The 23,188-nt window shown below is 42.7% G+C and overlaps 1 protein-coding gene across 3 annotated transcripts; it reads right to left on the bottom strand.

The window, feature by feature from the left end:
* Positions 1–10,343: 10,343 nt before the first annotated feature.
* Positions 10,344–20,696, bottom strand: LOC114059985 (neuropeptide-like protein C4orf48 homolog). Of its 3 annotated transcripts, XM_027889080.1 has the most exons (5): positions 20,510–20,672; positions 20,246–20,299; positions 18,011–18,153; positions 16,131–16,219; positions 10,344–11,251 (listed from the first exon to the last, which is right to left on the bottom strand). In XM_027889080.1, exons 3-5 carry the CDS (start codon positions 18,132–18,134, stop codon positions 11,180–11,182), a joined length of 285 nt encoding a protein of 94 aa, XP_027744881.1. In that variant the 5' UTR covers positions 18,135–18,153; positions 20,246–20,299; positions 20,510–20,672; the 3' UTR covers positions 10,344–11,179. The 3 variants fall into 3 exon arrangements, with proteins under 3 accessions (XP_027744881.1, XP_027744882.1, XP_027744880.1); XM_027889081.1 differs by lacking the exon at positions 20,246–20,299 and having other exon boundaries at positions 20,510–20,696; XM_027889079.1 differs by lacking the exon at positions 20,510–20,672 and having other exon boundaries at positions 20,246–20,349.
* Between the last annotated feature and the right edge of the window lie 2,492 nt (positions 20,697–23,188).

Raw genomic sequence — 23,188 nt, 5'->3', positions numbered from 1 at the left:
TAACCGTGATAGCAGCCCAGCCAAAAGCTATGCACTGCAAAAATTTAGGAATGTTTGCTTCAAAGTCAACTCCTGATCTGGGATTCTGCTAACAGGCTGTGTCCTGACGAAGCTTAAGCATGAGCCCTCCTGGATAGAGGATCTATGTAAAGAGCTGGCTGAAACCAAGCGCTCAGAAAGAGGAGGTGATACCTTTCAGAAAAGAGGAGATGCTCTAATACCTACCTACTTGCCCCAGAGAGTGGTTAAAGACTCATCTTGCAACATATCTTTTCAATTCATGGTTTTGTCATTCTCTCATGGGAGGATATTCCATCTCCTCTCTAGGGATTGTCACCAGCAATGTACTCTGCTACTATTTTACTTGTTCCTGTGGCTTCTTCAGCTCTTACAGCCCTCCCTTCGATGCTTGTGCTTTTGGACCAGGTTAGTTTAAAAGTCATCTCGAAGGACTTTCTGGCACTTTCCTTGTTCATGGAAGAGAGGACTTGGCAGGGGGCAGCCAAGAGTTGTGGAAACAATCCCTACAGGAATGACATACTGTCAAATTTTCAGCCCACAGTGCAACTGAAATTCAAATTCCTTGCATGGAAGGTCCAGATGAAGGTCTCAGTCAATGGGGTCTTCATAAGGTGAGTCAGGGCACACCCGAGTACCAAAATGTCTCCACTGGCTTTATAAGAAGCTGGCACTCCCAATCCAAGCTCTGATGCTGGATGCCTGAAGTGAGGTCGTGTGAGATGGCCCAGCTTTATGTTGTTTGTCTCTTCACGGGCCTCAGATGCCCATTAAAGGAGCAGCTCCATAAGAGCCAGGATATAAACAAACAACCTTGTACAGATTGTCTCTACCCCCACCTAGGGCTGGTCACATAGTCTATCCCTGATCTGCAGTTTTAAATAACACCAAATGGGAATTCTGGCACAAAATCCAAACTTTACACTTCCATTCACCCTGGCATATGTGTTTCTTGCCCATACCCTCATTTATGGTCCCATGGCTACAACCTGCTTTTCATACATGAGCTTCAAGAAAAGCACAGAAAGGAATTGCCTACAGGTGCAATAACCTTTGAGAGGGTAGAAAGCACTGTTTTTTTAAGGTATCAGTATAGTATTTTCTAAAATTGTAACTATTTTTTATAGTTGTTATAATTGCTTGGTCTTTTCAGTAAGCAGATAGAACAAGCAGAACAACCCACAGTGATGTAAGGAAAGGAACTGGACATCTCAGGGAGAAAGGGCAACCACAGAAGGGAGGTGTCACCCACTTAAACAACTGCTGAAAATATAAAAGGGGATCAGAGAGAAGAACCTGGGAAAATTTGGGATAAAGATGAAGGTCCTGAAATATATCATTCTCAGGATGACAAGACTGCACAAGAATTTCTACATGTGGTTTGGTGATATCTTGTCATTATGGTCTATATATCACAGCAAAGTTTTGCATAGCTGTCCATGCATTCACCAGAGCTCCTCTGTGAGAGGTTGGACTGCGTTTGTCTTGGTTTCTGATTGCTCAACACCCCACTATCCAGACTTAATCCTGTAATAGCACCACAGAAGGATTCCTTGCTGAGTTGGGCTGCTGCCATCCAGACTGTACAGCACCACTGAACCCGCTCCCACCTGTGACAGTGGGGGGGGATCTGCAGTAGGACATTCTGTATCCACCACCTAATGGGATGCAAGGTGTTATTTTGGTGACACAGACACTATTAAGCTGAAAATAATGCCCTTTTATTTTTAATTTTTCAGTGCTGACATAAAACAGTCAGACATTGCACTTACAGATTCTGGCCAGTTTTTGTGCCATGGTCTTTAAGAAATGTGAAGAAAATTCCCAGCTCCTCCTGCTAACAGAACCATGTGGCCCAAGGTGTGGTTCTCAATTCACAGGGAACAGGAGCCAGTCTGCATGGAAAAGATCCAGAAATCTGTGTTATTCTCTCAAAGCTGAAGAAGAAAGAAGCATGAAAGCACTTGAATGACTTGCTTTGCTGTTACATTCACTATTGCCAACCACCATGACTAAGGGATACCAGAACTAAATTTACTTTGGAGGATAAGAAAATTCCAAGAGATTCACAGAAGTCCATTGAGTGTCTGAAGAATATCACAGTGAATCCCAAAGGGCTGTCCGAAATATTTATACCTAATTTTCATTTTCTACAGAGAATACACACCTAATAATTGTTTTCTAACAAAAAAAGTCTTTCCTCCAAAATAATCAGAAACATCAGACATTTAAAGGGAAGATGATTAGCAAGGATGGATATCTGGTAGCTTCCTTGGAAGACCTCATATTGATGCCTAAGTGCTACAGGTATTGAAAGTTACACCTTTGAAGCAGTAGGAGAAAATGTATCTATCTAGTCAAAATCACTAACATTGGAGGCCTGAGTTGAATATGTGTGCATAAAAGCAAGATACTGTAAAAGGTTCCGATTTTAGAACTAACTCCATTATTTTAGTCATGGGTACACATGGAAAATAGTGATTAATTCCAGTCTAATACGAAGTGCTAAATGATTGCCTGCTAACATGGCCATAAGCCCTTTGTTGGACTCAGAAGAAGTAGGCACAGGGTCAGAAGAATCTGTGTCTGGTCGCTATTACTTGAAAAACAGAGTGGCAAGAGAATACAAGGCATAACCCCAGGAAGGCCGAGACACAAAACAAGATACAAATAGTGTGAAACATGAAGAACAGCAAAGAAAGCATCCTTTAAACACAAGGGGAGTAAAATAAGGAAGGCAAAACCCAAGAAAAGAGTTTGCTCTCTGTCCAGCAGAAGGGGAAAGTTAATCAAGTTGATGCCTCAAAAGTGATACAGGGCTAAACATTTGCTTTATCTACCAACCAAAATAAGGTGAACCAGTGAGCAGGAGGCTAACACAACTAACAACAGTGATGTTCTAGGTAAGAACATTTAGCAGAAATTTACTTTGCTACAGATGTTTGTAGGTTTGTGATAGGTTCCTTCTTATCTGTGTTTTGATCTGCCTGGACCTCTCTTTTTTACTCTGGGCTATCACCAGACCTACCTCAGGACATTTAAAGAAGAATGTAAAACAACCACCATGAGCAATTATTGCTGAGAGCTCAGGGAAGATGTGAGTTATACTGGCCATGGAAAAGGGTAAGTGCAGTGACTGCCTTAAAAGGAGGAACAGGAACTGGAAGATGAAACACAAACCTGTCCATCCCTGAGAATGTTTTAGAAATAATAGTCCCACCAACAGTTTGTGAGTATGTGAAAAACAAGAACTGGAATTGTGGACAAGATGTGTTTGTCAAGAATCAAGTCAAACTGGTTTGGTACCCTTCTGTGACAGGGTAACAGGCCTTACAGATAGAGAAAGCCAAATTTAATCAGCTCGAGGGAGATCTCTACTGCTACGTCACACAGCATTGTCAGAAGCAAACTAAAGGGACTGCTCCACCGCCAGCAAAACCATCTGGGTCACTGCTGAGAGTTAGCAATGGGTCACTGTCACCACGGAAAGATACATCACAGCAGGACTGCAAAGACCCACTTAGTTCAAGGGTTGTTCAACGTTTCATTAGGCAGCTGGATAATGAACAAGCAAAGTGGTTATTTAAGATGTAACATCAGCCTGGAGGTTACTGCAGTGCTGGGGGGAGAGGACTAGAATTTTAAATCAGATAGACAAGTTGGAAAGAAAAGTCTAAAAACAGAATAAAATTTTATCAAAATGAGAACGAGATGCTACGCTTCTTCAGGAATAATCAACAGCTCATATTTAGAACGGGGAACACGAGGTTTAAGTGGCACTTCTATGGTGAAGCTAGGGAGTCACGAGCTGAAATCAGTTTACAATATTCTGCCATTGCCAAAAAAATGCAATTATAGTGCAATTTGCAAAAGAAAAAGTGCAAGAGCTCAGGCTGCCTTCAGCAGAAGGTTTGAGCTGCAGTGCTACATCTGGTTTGGTCACTGCAATACTAGGAACTGTCAGAGATACCCAGAGCAGCGGAAATAACCAAAAGTTTAAATGGCATCAAGAAGGCACCACCAAAGCCCCTTGAAAACATCCTAATAATGAGGATGGCACTGGGAGGCATTACTGGGGGCAAGACAGGGGAATGTTTAAGCCTGCAGGTATGAATGAGGTATCATTTGGGAATGGCACTGGGATAGTTGGCCTTGCATAAAGACAAGAGATGGAGTGGGTGATTTCTTATGGATACCTTTCCTTTCCTTTCCTGTTTTTCCTGATTCAATAATTCAGAATAATTTTGCTCCCCAGGCAGTCACTTCCCAGCTCTCTGTGTTGTAATTCCAGCACGAACACAGACACCCCTGGGAGAAATCAAGGGCTGCACAGATGCCCTTGTGCAGCATCTGAAATTCAGACTAATTATTTCTCTTTCCTCTGTTATCAGGGCAAAGGAAATGTTTTTTTTTTTTCTAGTCTAAGCAGGTATAATGGCCAGAGAACATCCCCATTTTGGGATGAGTCACTGATAAAGGCATTCAGAGACATTTGGCTGCAGGGTAGCTGCCCACAGCTTCATGATACTCCTTTAAAGAAGTATATCACAGCCTTGTTGACGAACTGAGAGGTGCACTGATAGATGTTCTAGCCCCTAAACAGAATAGATTGTATTTTCTTTTTTTCTGACAGCCACCTTGGGTCTTGAGAAGGACTGAAAACTAAATCACCCTATGCTTGCTATGTCCTTCATGCCATGAGAAGATTCATCTTTGCTTGATGGCTCAGTATCTTCTTTAAACACTGCCAGAACTTTGGTAAGGGGAAAAGGTCTCCCTCGTGAAATGACCAATTTGTTTTTGGAATCATTGCTTGACAAGTTCCCTATCTTAGAGCTTCCTGGAAAACCCTTCAAGATTCCAACCACAAACTGAACCTTGGTCAGACTGCAAGGCTTCAAGACACTGCAGCTGTCCCAGCAAAGTCCATGTGACACTGTAAAACAGGAACGTGGCTGCAAACAGGGAGTATGACAGAAACTTAGTTCTAAGATCCCTTAATGTATGAACTAGTCAAGTCTAAGAGGTCTCTTTCACCACAGTGTAAGATATGGAAAAGCACCAAGGCTTTTTGCAGAGGGACCTGGACAGGCTGGATAAAAGGGCTGAATCCAATGGTATGATGTTTAACAAGACCAAGTGCCGGGTCCTACACTTTGGCCACAACAACCCCCTCAGTACTACAGGCTGAGGACAGAGTGGCTGGAGAGCAGCCAGGCAGAAAAGGATCTTGGAATCTGGATTGACAGGAAGCTGAACATGACCCAGAGTGTGCCCAGGTGGCCAAGAAGGCCAATGGATCCTGGCCTGCATCAAGAACAGTGTGGCCAGCAGGAGCAGGGAAGTGATCCTTCCCCTGTACTCTGCGTTGGTGAGGCCACACCTTGAGTATTGTGTTCAGCTCTGGGCCCCTCAGTTCAGGAAGGATATTGAGGTGCTGGAGCGGGTCCAGAGAAGAGCAACGAGGCTGGTGAAGGGACTGGAGCACAAGTCCTATGGGGAGAGGCTGAGGGAGCTGGGGTTGTTTAGCCTGGAGAAGAGGAGGCTCAGGGGTGACCTCATCACTCTCTACAACTCCCTGAGAGGAGGTTGTAGCCAGGTGGGGCTTGGTCTCTTCTCTTAGGCAGCTACTGTAAGACAAGAGGGAATGGTCTCAAGCTCTACCAGGGGGGGTTTAGGTTAGATGTTAGGAAGAAATTCTTTACAGAGAGGGTAATCAGGCATTGGAATGAGCTACCTGGGAAAGTGGTGGATTCTCCAACCCTGGAGATTTTTAAGATGAGACTGGATGTGGCACTCAGTGCCATGGTCTAGTTGAAAGGGTGGCGTTGGGTCACGGGTTGGACTCAGCGATCTCAGAGGTTTTTTCCAACCTGGTTGATTCTGTGATTCTGTGAAGGCTTGATCAGTTCTCCAAAAACCAACCAAAGCCAAAGGTGACGAGCATCTTTAAATACTTTTGAAAGCCTAAATGCTTTCAGCTACACAGGGGGGACTGCTGTCAAGCTATTGTGAAATGAAAGTCAGTTCAGGCTTTTGGTTCCAAGAAAAAGTACAAACCACTGGCAAAATACCAGTTTTCCTAGTTTATATATTAGGTTTGCCCTGGACTGCTGGAAATCCAGCAACTCATCACTGTGCTGGACATGGGGTCAATTTAGAGCATAGGCAAGGGTTGTGTGCTGTTTGCGTACTCTGTCTGAATGCCACTATGAAAAAAGCTGAGTTATTTGCCTTGCTACTGCCAATCTCATCCATGTGTATGAAGATACTATTTACTTGCTAGCTAATTGTGTGCAAAAATCCTCTCTGAATTCATGTGTTATGATGGCAAGTTGAATATGAGTCAGCAGTGCCCTGGCAGCCAGGAGGGCCAACCATGCCCCGGAGGGGGCATCAGGCAAAGAAAGCATCCCCAGCCAGGCCAGGGAGGGGATTGTCCCACTCTGCTCTGCACTGGGGAGGTCCCACCTTGAATATTGTGTGCAGTTTTGGGCATGACAATATAAAAAAGGCATTGAGCTATTGGAGATTGTCCAAAGGAGGACCGTGAGGACGGTGAAGGATCTGGAAGGGAAGCTTTATGAGGAATGGCTGAGGTCACTTGGCTTGTTTCATGCAGAGGGTGGGAGGGCACTGGAACAGGCTCCCCAGGGCAGTGGTCAGAGCACCAAGCCTGACAGAGTTCGAGAAGGGTTTGGACAATGCTCTCAGGTACATGATGTGATTCTTGGGGTGTCCTGTGTAGGACCAGGAGTTGGACTCGATGATCCTTGTGGATCCCTTCTAACTCAGTAGATTGTATGATTCTGTGATTCTATGAACATGTTGGTTGTTATTTGAAGTTCTGGGATTTGGGCACATTATTCTGTGGCTATCAAAATCAGAGTAACAAAAGGCACAGGCAGTTCTCCTCTGCACAGTCTGTCTGCAACAGAAAGGGCAGGTGGGGAGAACATTTTATTTCAGAAAAGCTTTGACTTCTAGAGCATGGTTCAAGCCTCCATGAGTAAAAATGAAATTTGATTTCACATTGTATATAAAACAAATAATACTTTCAATGTGCAATATACCAGCTGTCAAAAGGCATTTAAATATTGTTCAGTTCCGGCTTCAGTGCCAGACCAAATTGTGCATTAGTTATATTCAGTGCTGTTGGCTGAAACCAGATATGGTTCACAAGCTGGATGCTGTATTACAGTGTATATATAGCACAGGACAAATGCAAGAGCTCCTTGGGCAAGAAACCATGTATATCAAATTAACTGCATGGATGAAATGATGATCTTTAACCGGGGAAGAAAATCAACCCACAATATCCAGAACTTTGCAAATCAACCTGTAGCACTGCAGATGGCCTCCATGAAAGCCTTGGCTATAAGCAGTCATAAATGCTGGTAACTTTGGTTTTGGTCCCAAAATTTGTGTCTCTTCCCAGACCCTACACTAAACTGAAAAGTTTCAGAGTGAAAACATGGCCATCTTTTTTGTTGCAGTCAAAAGCTGAATAGATATAACCTCACTAAAACTGGTATCACTGGGAACTTTAAATCTGTTGGAATTTATGCAAAGGAAGATGCTAAGTTTCACGAGGCTCAGTACAGAAGTGATTCCTTCATTTTTTTGTCATCTGACAATGAGTTTCTGGGAATGTCCTCTCCAGATGGTGAGGTGTCATGGAAGTGATCAGGATGATCATTATGGCCCTTAATTGGTCTCTCACCCTACATCCCTTGAAATCTGCATTCTGCTTACTCTATGGAAAGGTCGAACTTGCATCACCAGTCAGCAATCTTTCTAGCTGATTTGGACATTCAGAGAGGAGTGAAGCTATATGAAAAGAATAATGGGAGGGTTGCCAGTTCTGTTCCATTTTCAGACTCTCTTGACAAATAGAACAAGCTATAGTTTTGTCACGTAAATGACCAGAAAACTGCAATATCACTTACTTTGATTGAAAAGGCAAAAGGTGCTCAAGGCTAATGAAGACAAGCTGATATGTTATAGCAGATTTTCAGAGAATGCATGGAATTTCAGACCAGGAATCCAATGATGACAGCCCTGACTATTAGGAAAGAAAAGAGTAGGCAGATCAACATAAAAAATAGAATAGCTGCAGATATTTGCATTTGCTTTCTCATGGCATCTATGCCTGAAACTCTTCTTATTATGCCACTTTTTAAACTTGAGGCACTTAAAGGTCTTGAAAGTACCATCCACTCCCCATCTCTACAAAGTCACAGCTGGAACAACAGAGGTGGAGTCGGAAGATTAAGGAATGCCTGCATGAAGATTAAATTGAAAACCAATGCTTTCAGCTAATAAATAGCTGAATAATAAATAAATAAAATACCATGCTTGAAACTGGAGCAACAGGCCAGCAAATTTTACATTGTAATTTTTATTTAATAAGTTGACAGCACCTAAAGGTGTGATGGCCATCTGACAGTGCTATTGACATGACAGCTCTCTGCCCCAGAGAGCTTTCAGTACAGTCACAAAGTAAGAGGCACCAAGTGACATAGCACAGGGAATAAAACAGGACAAGGTGACCAGCAAGAAGGATGCATGTGAGTTTTGATGACCCTATTCCCCTTTCCCCCTCTATGCCCCTCCTGGATGCTTTCTCTTGGGGCAACAGCCCAGTTATGTCCTGTGTTTCACCTCCCCAGTTCTTAACAACGTGAACCATAAAATCATAGCAAAATGACTGAAGGAAAATATTTCCATATGGTCAGATGTTCTTTTGTTCAAGCCAGTGTCTGTGCAGACACAAAGGGAAAAATTCGTGAATATCTACAGGTGTTTCCAGCTGTGCCAGAACACCTTATTACTCAGCATCTGGAAAATCCAGTGACTGACCGTGGCTGGGTTCCTGTCCACACCTGTCACAAGCCAGTGAGATTACAGCCCCCTGGGGGACAGTCCACAGATTAACTCAGCTTCAAGAGCAGAGCCTTCACCACCTGAACTCTTCCGGAATTACTCCAAATTCTGCAATGGGAATGTTGGCTTTCAAGTAAAAAGAGGCCCTTCCCCACGATGTCTTCCCTGAACAGGAGAACTCCCCTTCCCTGGGAATGAGATGGCAGTGCTGCTCAGCACCATGTTCACTCACTCCATGGTAAATTGGAGTGCCTCTTATTGCTCTGGCAGTGCTCCAGCTGGACTCAGCTGACCTGAGGACAATCAGCCCCACCACCCACACCTGCAGTGCCTACACACAGATTCACCAGGATGGGCAGCCAGGGGTTCACTGAGAAATCCCCAGGACTAGAGGGAGGGCAATGCCAGAGAGGACAGACATGACAGGTCCAGAGCAAAGCAGGGGAACAAAGCCAAGCTATAACAAGATGGGGACGAGCCAAGTGCAACAGAAGCCAAGGAGCTCTGAGAAGCCCTTCTGCTGCAGCCAGGATCAGCTGAAGCCCTCCAAAGGAGGCTTTGCCTCAGGAGTCCTGAGAGTGCTCTGCCATGCACGGGTAAGGACTGCTGCCCTTTCCCACTCTCTGGGAGGGGAGCTGCAGGTGAAGCTTGCAGTGATTCTGGTTTTGCCAAGCAGCCCGATATCAACGGTGCCAGTGCTCCCAGGCTGTGTGAATGGACTTAGTGAAAAACACACAGTAAGGTGCTCCTTAAAGGAATTTGGAAAAATAACATCAGAATCCCCTCTCCAGCTTCTGTGCTGGCCTGTGTCCTGGTCCCATGCAAAAGAGCATGATGCACTTCTCAGTGTGCAGGAATTGCACACTTTCCAAGCCCTGGAGAAGTTTAGGAGAGCCGCTCAGGCTCTCTGTGGTGTTCCCCTACTCCCCCAGCTGCTTGTTACCATACCTAGAACTGCACTGGCAGAGCAGTAGTTGTGTTTCCTCTCTTGTCCATTTCCAGCCAAGTCACACCAGTTTAATTAGAGAAGCCAGGTGACAGGCAGGAACTTTCTTCCAAATTCAGATGAAGAGATTTTTGTCTTCAGATGTCCCATCCACTTCCCAAGCCAAGCTAGCACCCCACAGCTCAATGCTGGAACATTTGAAACAGTTAATAAATCAATTCAGACAAACTCCAAGCATCTGCAACCCAATTCAGATTTGTGAGTAGACACTATCTTACAATAAAGGGGTAGAGTTGAGGATAAAAATTATCTCAGGTTTCAGGTACACAAGTCTTTCTTCATGCCTGAAACAAAAAGAGCAGTTTTCAAAGGCAACTACAAGGAAAAACCAAAACAGTTGGAGTTCAGCACGTCACAGAATGAACCAAATATGTGTCCTAATCACTGTGTTTCACTTGAAGTAAAATAAGGTACCCTCTCAGGAAGGAACTTCTTGGCACTGCACGGAGTTTTCCTTCAATGTGATGCTGAGCAGTTGCTGGTGGCAGCATTTGGTACAGCTGGAACTGGCAAGGCTGCCTAGTCATACCCTTATTCCCCTTTTTGTACACTATCCATTTGACTTGCCAAAATAAAGCTATTTAGAGATACACGAGGTTAAGAATGGAGTGCCCAGGGAAGGAGGAAAAGAAACTTAACACTTTAATTGAAGAAAACATTACTCTTATGCAGGATAACAGAAAACTCAGCACTGAGATATAAACTGGCTTGGTGCAAGCGCAGCACACATGCAACTCCTCATGACACACACCTCATTATAGCTGACAGAACTACAACGTGCCTGAAGGAGGTCACAGTGCAGACAACAAACAGAAAGGACTTCCATCATCATCTTTAATACACAGGTAAAGCCTACAGAGTCCACAGTGTCCTGTCTGAATATAACTGAGTGAGTTGCCACAGAGATATGTTCAAATTGGAGACAAAAAACAGCTGCAAATGTCTCTAGAGCACTGTTGGCCAAATTTATCTTGTGGGTTACACTTGGCCAACTCTGATTTAAAAATCAAAGCAGGTACATTTTCCCCCACTCTAATGTTAAGTAACATATTTATTGAATTGAGCCATTACTGGCAATCCAGCAGATGTGAAAAGAGGGCACTCTTTTAAAAAAACACAGAACAGACAATTACATAAGACACAGGCCCCCAATTTCATCAGTACATTGGGGCATACATGCTTGCAACATGAATTTCATAAAGCTGTATCTTATACAGCTGCATTTTAAAAACTGCTGAACAAGTGATTCTCCTTGGTGGCCTCCAGGATTCAGTTCAGTAGATTGGCAGCTACACAGTCACACAGATTTCTCTTTTCCACCTGAAGAAGCAGAGTTTCTGTCTATAAAAGAGGGGAACAAAAGCAACATCAAGAAACAAGTCTCAGCACTGTAAAACTAATTAGGTCCCAAAGAAAAGTCTATTTTACTTTTATTCTAAGATTTGAAACTGGTTGTATGAGATAAGGCTGGAGGTAAAAATCAGTCATTGTTTACTGCTCTGCAAAATAATTTAGCTTTTGTGGGATTAACTGGCATCCCAACATGGCAATACTTCTGTGACACAGAGAAATTCAGTGCAGTACACATTCATGTTTTTCACCTTAGTCCATTCAGTATGTGTTTAGGTGCTGTTATTTTTGTCTAAAGTTTTCTTTCTTACAATCTTAATTCAACAGCACAAACTGGAGCATAAGCTTGTACTTTCATTAGAGGCTTAAAAAGTACCCAAAAACCTGTCAGAATTTTTCTTTTACTTTGAAATGGACTCAGACATTAAATTTAGAATAATACAGGCTGGACTCACTGTTGAAAGTTATACAAAAAAAGCAAGGCATAATTTAATTATAAAATATCTCAGATTGGAAGGAGTCATAAGGATCATCAAGTCCAGCTCCCTGCTCCTCACAGGACTACCTAAAACTAAAGGGTATGACTAAGAGCACTGTCCATCATCCAGCCTGAACTCTGGTAGGCTTGGTGCCATGACCACTTCCCTTAGGACCCTGTTCCAGTGACTGACCACCCTCTCAGTGAAGAGATTTACTTCTGCTTTAACTTCTCCTGCTTCCCCGTTTTTACTGTTGATGTGCCTAAAAGAGAGGAGAGGTGCTGAGCTGGCCTACAGCCATCACAGCTCAAACAGGGGATGACTCCTGGCTTCTTTAACGAGAGGGGTCCCAAACTGGTGAAAGGAGAGGTCTCCCAGTTGAACTGAGGTTCAGCAATACCAGGACATCACTGTATCTGGAGCAACTAGGGTGGATTAGGAACTTCTGGGTATGACCAGAAAGGCCTGCACCTTCTCAGCCTGCCTGTGTGAGAAAGGGCTGAGGACCAGGGAAGGGACACTAGGGCTGCATAAGGAAATTTGGGAATCCTTCCTCTCTAGTGAACACATACTTTGACCTTCCTGGTTGTCTGGAGCACTTGTAGTTTCAGTAGATGCATGATGGAGCACAGAGATGTTTGAGATCAACATCTTCACCTCAGTTTGTCTATCATGAGCTGAAGAACCAGACTGATCCAAGAGAGGACTTCCTCCTTATTGTCATGGGACCACAATAGCTGTGGGAAATCCACCCCCAAATTATTTCCTACTGGTGTAACCAGCTACACCGAAAAAAAAAAGGCATTATGGAGACTACCAGCTCTAAATGCCAATCAAATCCATCCTTAATCTTCCTGACTTGTCATTTTTGTATGAGATGGAGTTGTCATATAATAAAAGACTGTATTTTAAAACCCGTGTTATCCATTGACCCACATCAGCTAAAGGCACTTAGAGCAGAGCCGGGCTGAAGCATCCTGCTTTTCCACTTCCCTTCTTAGAGCAGGAAAAGCTATCTGCTGCACAGGGGTTTTCCTCAGATGACAAATCACTAGACACAGCCCTGTGGTTCTATATTAAATCAGGAATCACTTTTGATCATTTCAGCTACCCTGCAAAGCTGGAAAGATCTGATCAGGCTTTGCTAATCATTGAAAAGACACTCAATCACCACCTCCTAACCACCTCTTTGACATCATTTGCAATGGTTTGAATAAGGGAGGTTGACAGCACGCCAACATCTTCAGAGCTAAGCCCCAAGGCTGCTTACCATCTTATATACCTTTAATAACATTTTCAAGCCTCTGTTTTTATTTTCAGGGACACATCTAACTTAATGTGCTTTAAACATTCCAATAATCATTGACAATTCAGAAAGCAATAAAGAACAAAATGAATGGCACTAAATACAGCTTTGCTGACTGTTTTGAAAGCATGATCACAAAACTGTTTTCACAGACATTTGTTACTAATCCCTGGCAGGTTAAGGCATGCTTAAAAAAATAAAACAAAGATAAACCAAAATAAAAACAACCAACCAAACCAAAACAAACAAGAAAAAAACCCCATACCAAACCAAACCCACCAAAAAAGTCAAACAGGTTCCAGATTCTGAACCTACAAAAAACCTGTTAAGTTCCAGCTCGCAGTTCCTGAACTTCTTGAAGTTGTAATGCCATGTCCACTGGTTAGCTCTGAAAAATGAGCTGGAGTTTTGAAAATAAGTGTCTACAGTGCAGGCTTAGAGTGACCTGTGCAGCCCATGGACTGGATTTGTTTTCCAGGATTTGTTTTATGGCCCTCTCCCCGCTGGGCTCTGTCTTGAGCAGCTCTTAGATGCTCTGGGGAGCTGGCTGTGAACTGGCTGACTGGTTGTGAGGGCAGCAGCTTCCTCCCAGCAGTGCGAGAGCCCTGTCCCCAGTTCCTGATCAGAGCTGCACGTGCCATGTACTGCACTTCGGCTGAGTGGTGAATCACAGACATCTGCAGAAAAACTTGCCAAAACAACTAATCCAGCCTGCAGCCTGCCTGCTCCAAGGGGCCAGCAGCAACGAAAGGGTGGAAAACAGTCACATAGAGGGGAAAACAAGTCTCCTATATGCATGAGTAGAAGCCAAACTCTCAGAGGTGGTCTGTGACCCTTCTCTTGCTGCACGAGTAAAATCCAGCCAGCCTGACAACTGTAAGGGATCTTCACATCAGTTTAGGTTACAAACACATCTAGTTTTGGAAAAGGAAGGAGATACAGCCTATGCCCTCCATAAAGGGGTGTGTGACCTATGCTAGAGGTCAAGTTTGCTTTGTGAGACACCATGTAGGTCAACACAGGGCCAAATTAAGTGGGAAAGCTCTTGGGCTGTGCAATAAATCTACATGGTTCCCCCTGTACAGAACTGCAGGGTGAGATGTGCAGGAGGAATTAAACGAAAAAATTCCTCTCTTTTGGCAATCCTTACCCCTCCAACACAGTTAGAAGCTGCTTAGTCATCTTCTAACAATCTTGCCTGCAAACAAAAGAGGGTTTTTCAGAAAATTAGTGTATCCAGTGGGAATATTAACAAAGGGAATTGTATTTTCAGGGACAGAAATATTTGCCCTACAAAGCAACAAAACAGATTAAAATAGTCAAATGTGAAATATCTTTGTGGCTGCAAGGAACAGTCTTAAAACTTTCAGTTTGCATCAAATTGGGCCACAGCTGAATAATAAAAGTAAGAATTAAAATACCCTAGAAGGCTGTTCCAAGAAATCCTCGACTATTAAATGTTTCCATGTATTTTGAAGATGCAGGCAAAATTTCTAGCTTACTGACTGGAATAGGCATGTCCTAGCCCAGGGGAACTGACGGATCTCAATATGGGTTCCACTCCTTAGATTTTAAAGTTATAAGAAAGTGAGAAGTTTGTTTTAGTGAGAATATCTAATGGAGCCACATTTTCAGGCTTGCTGTCAAATCTACAACTATGAAAGTCAATAGGACATTCATCTCAACTGACTTTTTTTCTAGCCTCATTTGATCTCTTTTGCCTTCTTTTACTTCTGTTTTTTGAAAAGTATTAAAATAGAGTTGCTATCTTTGGGGTTCTTATTGCTACTCCTGCTTTAGATATCTGTGTTTCATGAAGTTTCTCTCTTGTCTACAATCTGAAGGTTTCACAAAGGTCACTGCCATAGCCAGACAGCTAGAGAAGATTTTTGGAGTTGAGATATTTTTTAATCAAGATGAAGAAATTCTGGTGAAAAGTTCAAAGGTTTGTAAAAGAAGGGAAAGATGTGCTAGACCCACTTTACAGCACAATCTGAACATCTTGTTTGGGCTGTATACAGTGTTCAGAAGATCTATTCATTAGCAAGATTTCTTAATGAAGCCCAAAATATATTTGACCTGTAATTAGTGAACAGATTTTGTTTAACTGTAAATGTGTTACATACCAATCTGGTTCTGCTGGAATGTTTGTTTATTTTTTGTAGTATGTCACAATTCAAGGCATCTTCACTCCTGCCCTTGCATTTTCACCTAAATGTCAAGGGCCCTGCTTGAAATTACCTCAAACTGTTCTTCAAACATCCCAGTTCACAGGTTTTGAACAGTGAACAACCTTGACCATAAAAACAGAAAAGTTTGAGTGCCTTCTGTTGAGAAATCTGTGCAAGAGTGTAGATATAGCACTTCAGCTAAAGGGTACACAGGAGGTGGGGACAAAGCCCCCTCCTGGGACACCTCCATCTGACAGCAGCTGGGACACAGCCACGCACAGATTGCAGGTTGCAGCAGCAAGAGAAAGATTCCACTTCCCTCACAGAAGGTAGACACCAACCTTGGCAAATTCTGCACACTGACTGCAAGCCAAACAAGTTTCATTCCCTACGCTCTTCTACTTTGTGGCGTTTTTTCATCATTATGAAATCCGAGAAATGTAAGAACTATCTATGGATGATGTTTCCTCCCTTAGCCTCTCCCCAGGGGTAAAAGCATGTGCAGGGGACTATTTTATTTTAGTAGACTTTTTGTTTGGCTCCCTCCTTTTGGGTAATAAATATAAATGATACTTTCACCTCACTCCCCCTGACATAAAAACAAAGGTGTGTGCTCAGCATTTGGAATGAGAAGGGCAGCACTAATGGCTGGAACTTGGAAAGCAAAGGACAGAGGGCTGAGGATGGTCAGTTCACTCTTTCCTGTACTTCCTGGTGTCCAGGAACCCCCAGGCAGAAGAATTCCACAGATTATTGCATAGAGAGGTGAAATGTAATTAATCAGCCTCACCTTAGAAGACAGGACAGCACTGAGTGTTTGTGCAAAATCCATCCACCTTATCTACTTTTATCCACAGCACATTCTTACATTTAAAAAAAAAAAGTAAATAGGAAGAAATTTAATGTTTTCTTACCCGTGTATCTAGGTTGTATGCTGTCTTCTTTAAATCCTGCAGAGCTCTCTGCATGAACTCAAATGCATGGCAATCAACACAGGGACGGCCTAGGAGAGCATTTTGTGGAGCATTTAGTAGAGAATCATGACCATGTGGCATAAAGAGTTAACTAGAAGGATTAAACAATGATTTTGAGTATCAGAAAGAGCTACAGAAAAGAATCCACAGAGTCTGTACTGATGTAGGTACCCTTGAACAATCTGTTATTGTAAATGGTCCATCAGGATGGTCCACCAAGTGTCTTAATGACAAAATAATTACTTCAACAAATTTGCACTAAAATTCTTCTTCCTCCTTTATTGCTGTTCCACTCTTCCTTGTCATAGTTCATTGTATGAAAACACTAACCCCGTAACTTGAGTCTTTCATTTTGCTCCACTAACCTCAAGCACATTTTCAACCTTATCTTCAGATTTTTCAGAAATTACCTCTGAAACCATGAACCTGTTCCCTGGAAAATCTTATCTCTTAAACTTACCAACTTGAGTTCTAAATAGAAAGCTAGTGGAATAAAACTGTATGCAATATCACAGACACACCATTTAGCCTCTAACTTTGAATATGATACATCTTCGTCTAAACAAATGCCCTGCCATTAGTGGGCATTGCTGATAAGCAGAACTGCTGCAGTCTGGACTTACTGCAGTGTTTAAGAGAGTATTCCCAGATCCAGACACCCAGACTGAAGGCCACATCACCATGTGGATCATCATGTAACACAAAACTGTGCCCCAACAGATAGCAGTACCGAGACAGAACAAATATAGACATGATGAAATGTCTTTGAATCATCAGGCTATACATATGCTCTTATTTCCCTCTCAGTGGTTGAGCCTCGCTGACAACCTCACTGGAAATAATGTGCAAGAAATTCTGAGTGCAGGTTTAGTTTGCTCCCTGAGGTCTGGTGAAGAAGAAGGGATGAAACCTAGATTGATATTGGAAAATCCTGCAGTGTCAGCCCACTTTGCAAACACCTGATGTTGGACTCATTACTACATGCCTCTAATAAGCTGGCTCTGGAAGTATGAGCTTCCAGATCATGATCTGTGTGCTAACCAGCGAACAGAAATTTTGCCTGCTAGAGGAAAGGAGCCTGCCAAGTTCTTTAACTGGCTATGAAAAAAGAGAAAAAGAGAGAGAGAAAAACACTAAGTGGTATTAAAGGCCTGCTCTCTCATTGCCGTACCATCACCCAACTTTAGTGTTACTATATTTGCACTAGACAAAAGAAGAGAAGTTTTTGCATCAACAATTTCAGCAGCTTTCACATCAACAACTTGATGCAAGGACTTGCCATTATGTTTATGATGTAAAATAAACTCAGTACAAATCAGCAAAGGAGAATTAGGCGGTTGAAGGCCACAAGACTAGGTGTTTAAAAAATGTTTTCTAGGCATCTTCATTGTGACTTTTTAAAATAAAAATAATGACTTCGATACAGCAAACATTCTCAAGAATGAAATATAATGAACAGCCAACATTGGCTGAAAAAGAGCAAGTTCTCAATAATGTCCCTGAAAAGCAAACAAGGTGATTCCTCACATAGAAAGGGTTAACACAGTGAAAGGGATATAGAAAAGGTGGAGAACAGTGGCAGATTTCAGGTAGAAGCAAGACAACAATAGGAAAAAAACAAGGATAAGATAGACAGTGGAAAGCCTTGGATGCAGGAGTAAAACAGCACTGGTATGCTATCAAGTTGTGGTTTTAAAACAATATACACAAGACATGTCCAAAATAGTTTGAATTATTTGGACAACCTTCAGTGACACGAAGTCCTGCAACATGGAAACTACAGTAGGGGCTTTATGAGAGGGCTGCAGGGTGGTACATACTCTCAGCTGGAATGGCTGTTCCTGCTTCTTGATCAGCTCTAACAGGCTCCATGAAGAGTAGTACAACCACAAAAACTAAAGGAACTGTAAGGATGGCTCTTCTCAGAAGGCAGGGTGGCAGCATCTTGGGAGTGGGTGCTTCTCTGTTTATCAAGAGACATAAACAAATTAGTGAGGAACACTGTGGATACAAGGGGTTTGTTACACAGAAATTAATGTTCCCGATGGCTAAAGCATTGGCAGTCTTCCTCTGAAAGAAAACAAAATAGCAGACCTAGAGCACAGACAAAAGTTTTCTGTACTTTTCCAGCAGTGCACATAAATCCCAATGGGGAAAGAACATCTCTAGATGTGAAGGACAAGATCAGAAGTCCCTGGAAATTTTTAGTTTCTTTTGTAAGCCAGGATGCCAACAACTTTGCCTGCTCTGTGACTTTTTTCTAACTACACAGTCCTAGGCTAGCTGGTCTGGAGAGCTGGTTCACTGTTAGACTTGGAGATCAAAACTGCAGGGATTACAGAGCTGGCTGGAACAGAGACCAGAACCTGGAAATGAGGTCTTTACCCTCTGGCTTGCTTTACTGATGCACCACTTTTTTTTTCAAAAACATAATAACTAAATATAACCATTAGCATCAAACACCACACCGATTATAGAAACTTACTTCTTTATAAAAGTAGTTAACGAAAAGACTTTTGTTAAACCTCCACAAATTCACAGGTAGAACTTCTAACAGTAAACATACCAAAACTCTTTGACCTTCTGCTTCCCCTCCTAATCTGGGCTTCAGACTGTTATTTGCAGCCATCCATTTGTTCCTGAACACCACAGCCAGGCCACACCATGCCCTGAAGCTGGTAGAATCTGTCTCAGCAACAGCACCCCTTGACACAGAGGTAACTTTTTTAATAAGTATACAGATTTCAAATTAAGTTTTCTTGACCTGACAGGTAAACTGCTCAGCTCAAGAGGGACTGGCTCAAGCTGCAACTGCCTATTAGATATTTCAATCCAAGCCTCAAGGATTCTTGAAAAACTGCTGAGGAGGTCCTTAGGTACCTTTCATTCCTGTACATTCAAATGGAAGAAAGAAAGAATCAAATAAGACTAAGTTATTGCAATACAATAAAATCCACATGAAAAATCTCTTCAGCTAAATGTGGGAAAGCCTCTTTCTGATTTTTAATCTGGTGCATACTAAGCAAAAGATGTTGCGTAAGAGCACCAAATCTGCATGGACTGCATGTGAGAGTACAGCCCTCCCCAGAACAGATTGTATTTCACATTTAGAAAGGCAATAGAAGGGAGGCAGGAAAGGAAAGGGTTTTCCCCATCTTGCCACAAACACAGAATAGAAAAAGCTTGCTCTTTGATCCGTGCAATCCACCTTTTCGGACACAGTTAATCTGGAGCTATAAATTCTGCACAAACACTTGCAGCGTATGCAAACCAGAAATTCATCCAGGAAAGGAGCAGCATTATACACATCCCCTTCCTGGACATCTCAACCTAAACATAAGAGGAGAGAGTGGTTCCGAGGCAAAAAACATCTACGTGTAGAGTCACTGATGTATTTGAGCCCACAGAAAGAAAAAGATCAGGTAATGTAATTACTATTTCCTGGTAACTGGGTTTCCTATCCCACCCACTATTTATATCTGATGTGATTTTTTTTTCTTATTTCTACAATCATTAAAATAAAGCGATTGAAATCATAACAAGTGGCTTGGGTTTCCTGTTTTAATTAATGGTGATCTGCAATCAAAACCAGTACAATCAAAGTCTTTGCAACAGGATGCATCAGAGTGTCTCCAAGTAACAGTAAACTAGGATAATACCTGCCTCTTTTGAAAGTACCTAATGAAGAAGCCTCCTGAACAGTAGGAGCAGAGGCTATTCTCATAGTTGACTGAGTACTACAAAGGTTCATCAAGACAAAGCAGACATGCTCATAAACTTTTTAGGGTACCTTACACATCACCCACCCCAGAGTCAGCTCAGCTTTGTATGTGAGCCCCACTGCAAAACAATTGCTCCCCGAGTGCAGCAATCACCTTAAATCACATCTAACTCCTGCCTCTTAGTTATTCCATGGGAAACTGAAAGGGATAATCATGACAGGCTTCAAGGCTGATCTCTCTCTGCAGTGCAACTGGGAACAGAGACAGATCTGTGCATGGACTTCTGTGAAAGAGAAAAGTCATCCCCTCTAACAAAGGAAAAAATATCAGTACCTGATCTTTCTCTTGTCTTTGTGATGGTTTCTTTGAAATGGCCGCTGCAAACTGCTAAGAGAACAAGTGCAGCATTTCTGAGCATGTGCACTGTCTCTTTTTAACCTTCCCTGAAAGAGGTTATTACTATGGGGAGATTTCTGCCATGGCAACAATGCAGAGCACTGCAGCACACAGTGCAGATTTAAAGAGGCACAGGCTGTGTCTCCCAGGTTTGGGGAAGGATGTTTCTGGTTTGACATGCAAGATCCAATAGCGACTTACCTGCTCTGGGTAAGGTTTTTAAAGCCAAGCCATTTGATCCATCTCTGCTGAAGTCTGGTGAATGGTTTTCCTCAAGTCTGCGCAGCTGGATGTCGTGTCGGATTTAAGCAACTTGCTTCCCTAGAGCCTGAAAATAACCACGACAAGCTACACCTGCTTTATGCAAAATGAGGACAAACCACGGGATTGCACTCAGGAATTGTTCAGTGCACTGTCACTGGAATGGTTCTGAGTTACAGGGGTCTTAAGCACTCCCGCCTGCTTTCCTGGGAATTTCTGTGATTCCAGTCCCAGGGTTGTTAGGAGAACATGCAGGAGTGCAGATGCTTAAACTCTAAGTGGGAACTTGAGTCTGAATTCAGAGTAAACTTCACCCCTGTTTTCCAGCCTGCACCTCTGTTCCCCTTTCAGTGCCCCATGAGCTGTGCTGCAGGACGACACTGACGGCACTTGGGCTGAACGCAAAAATATAATGGAGCGCAGATTATAAAAGTGCTTTTGTCAAAGCAAAGCAAAGCAAAAGAGGTTGCATCAACTCCCCCTACCCCCAAAAAAACCCCACCACATTTCCCATCACAAATTAGACACTAGCAGTTCTTGTTACAGGATAGAATGATCCTAGCTGAGGGCTGGCACTGGGGAGCGTGCACAGGACTTCAAAGGGACTGTGCACTGTGTTTGCTTTACCTGGTTCAGTGGGGACTCAATCTTCAGCGCTATCACAGTGAAAGTTGGGGGCACTCCATGTCCAGGCAGGTCAGGCACACAACCTTTTTTCTTTCATGAGCAGAAACTCCTTCGCAGAATTATGACTGAATTGCTGGCTAACATTGTTCTTTTCAACATGCTCTATAACCTGTCTCTCCTGTACAGCCCTAGAGGAATGGTTTGCTCCCATTAATCCAAGTTAAGTAAGAAGCTAAAATTCCAGGTTGTTCAGTGTGTAACCATGCTGCTATACGAAGTTACAGCATCCATGACCAGAGTCAAGACAGAATTAATTATAGTACTGGTATCCTCATACATTAAAAAAAAAACAGAAGGCAGGGTAAAATAATTTTCAGAGACTGTTCTTTTAGGAAAACAAGATTTAGCATTGCTCTTCCAGAGAAAACCATAAAGGATTTGGTCTGATTTAGTATCTGCCTATACACAAATTGCAAATGCAGAACTCTACTCATGATCATTCTCTGCCCTCTAATCTCAAACCTTGGCCTCTCTTCCTGATAAATAACATAGATATTCATAACATAGACACCACCCCCCCCAGACATGCACATCCCTCTGTCTATATATATAGAGATATATCTAGACAGATATATAGATAGATAGATATGTCTTTTCTTAATCATTCCCAGTAAATCTTACCCTGTTCTCCTGAATCCTGTCCTTTCTCTATCACAACAGTAACACCAAACAGCCAGCTCTGGTAGCTTGGGTGTTATCATGGATTCATTCTTCTAGAAATGTGCAATAGCCTTCTAATCATTAATTAAAATTATAAAAATCCATTTCTGCCATTCTCAGATGCCAAATTGTTTGCTCTAAGCACCTCGTACCAGGTACCAGAATGTCCTTTCTTTGGCCTTGCCTGAAATAAACTTATCCCACAAGTAACAACTTCTATTTTAGTGTTTTAAACACATATCCTCTTTATTCACTTTTCTCCACTCTGCACTATGTTTAGCCCTGTTTTTTCTGTTCACTGAAGTTAAAATTTCCCCTGCTGGAAAATATCAGTTCACCAAGGAGGAGGTCTTCCACAGAAGAGTCAGAGATCCCATTTAAGGATATTTTTCATACAATCATAGAATGTCCTGAGTTGGAAGAGACCCACAAGGATCATCTAAGTCCATCTCCTGGACCTGCATAAGACAACCCTGAAAATCCCACCGTGTGCCTGAGAGCATTGTCCAAACACTCCTTGAACTCTGTCAGGCTTGGTGCTCTGACCACTGCCCTGGGGAGCCTGTTCCAGTGCCCTCCCACCCTCTGGGTGAAGAACCTTCACCTGATACCCAAACTAAACCTCCTCTGACACAATGTCAGGCCATTCTTTCAGGTCCTGTCACTGGTCACCACAGAGAAGAGATCAGTGCCTGCCCCTTCACTTCCCCTCACAAGGTTGTTGAAGATTGCATTGAAGGTTGGTGAGGTTGTCGAAGATTGCAGTGAAGTCTCCCCTCAGTCTCCTCTTCTCCAGGCTAAAAAAGCCAAATGCCCTCAGCTCCTCCCCATACACCTTCCCCTCCAGGCCCTTCACCATCCTCATGGCCCTCCTTAGGACAGTCTCTAATAGTTTTATATCCTTCTGATATTGTGGTTCCCAAAACTGCACAAATATTCAAGGTGAGGCCACCCCAGTGCAGAGCACAGTGGGACAATCCCCTCCCTTGACTGGCTGGGGGTGCTTTGCCTGATGCCCCCCTGGACACAGTTGGCCCTCCTGGCTGCCAGGGCACACTGGAAAGCTTTATTTTTAAATATCTGAATTTTGGAAAATGTTGACATTTTAACTAGAAAAATTATTTGAAAAATATTATCTGGATAATTTTCAAATTGAGAATTTCTGGATTTCTGCTTCAGAATTATTTCCTTTTTAAACTAAGCTTAACAGAGTAAAAATGTATTACTCTGTTCACGGAACAGCAGAGTGGGAGCAGCTCTCATGGTAAAGAT

Source organism: Empidonax traillii, unplaced genomic scaffold (assembly GCF_003031625.1).
Source record: "Empidonax traillii isolate 1590-97213 ecotype Southwest subspecies unplaced genomic scaffold, ASM303162v1 scaffold250:size724861, whole genome shotgun sequence".
Lineage (NCBI taxonomy): Eukaryota > Metazoa > Chordata > Aves > Passeriformes > Tyrannidae > Empidonax > Empidonax traillii.
Note: the sequence above shows the minus strand (reverse complement) of the source record. Positions and strands in the feature narration are given on the sequence as shown.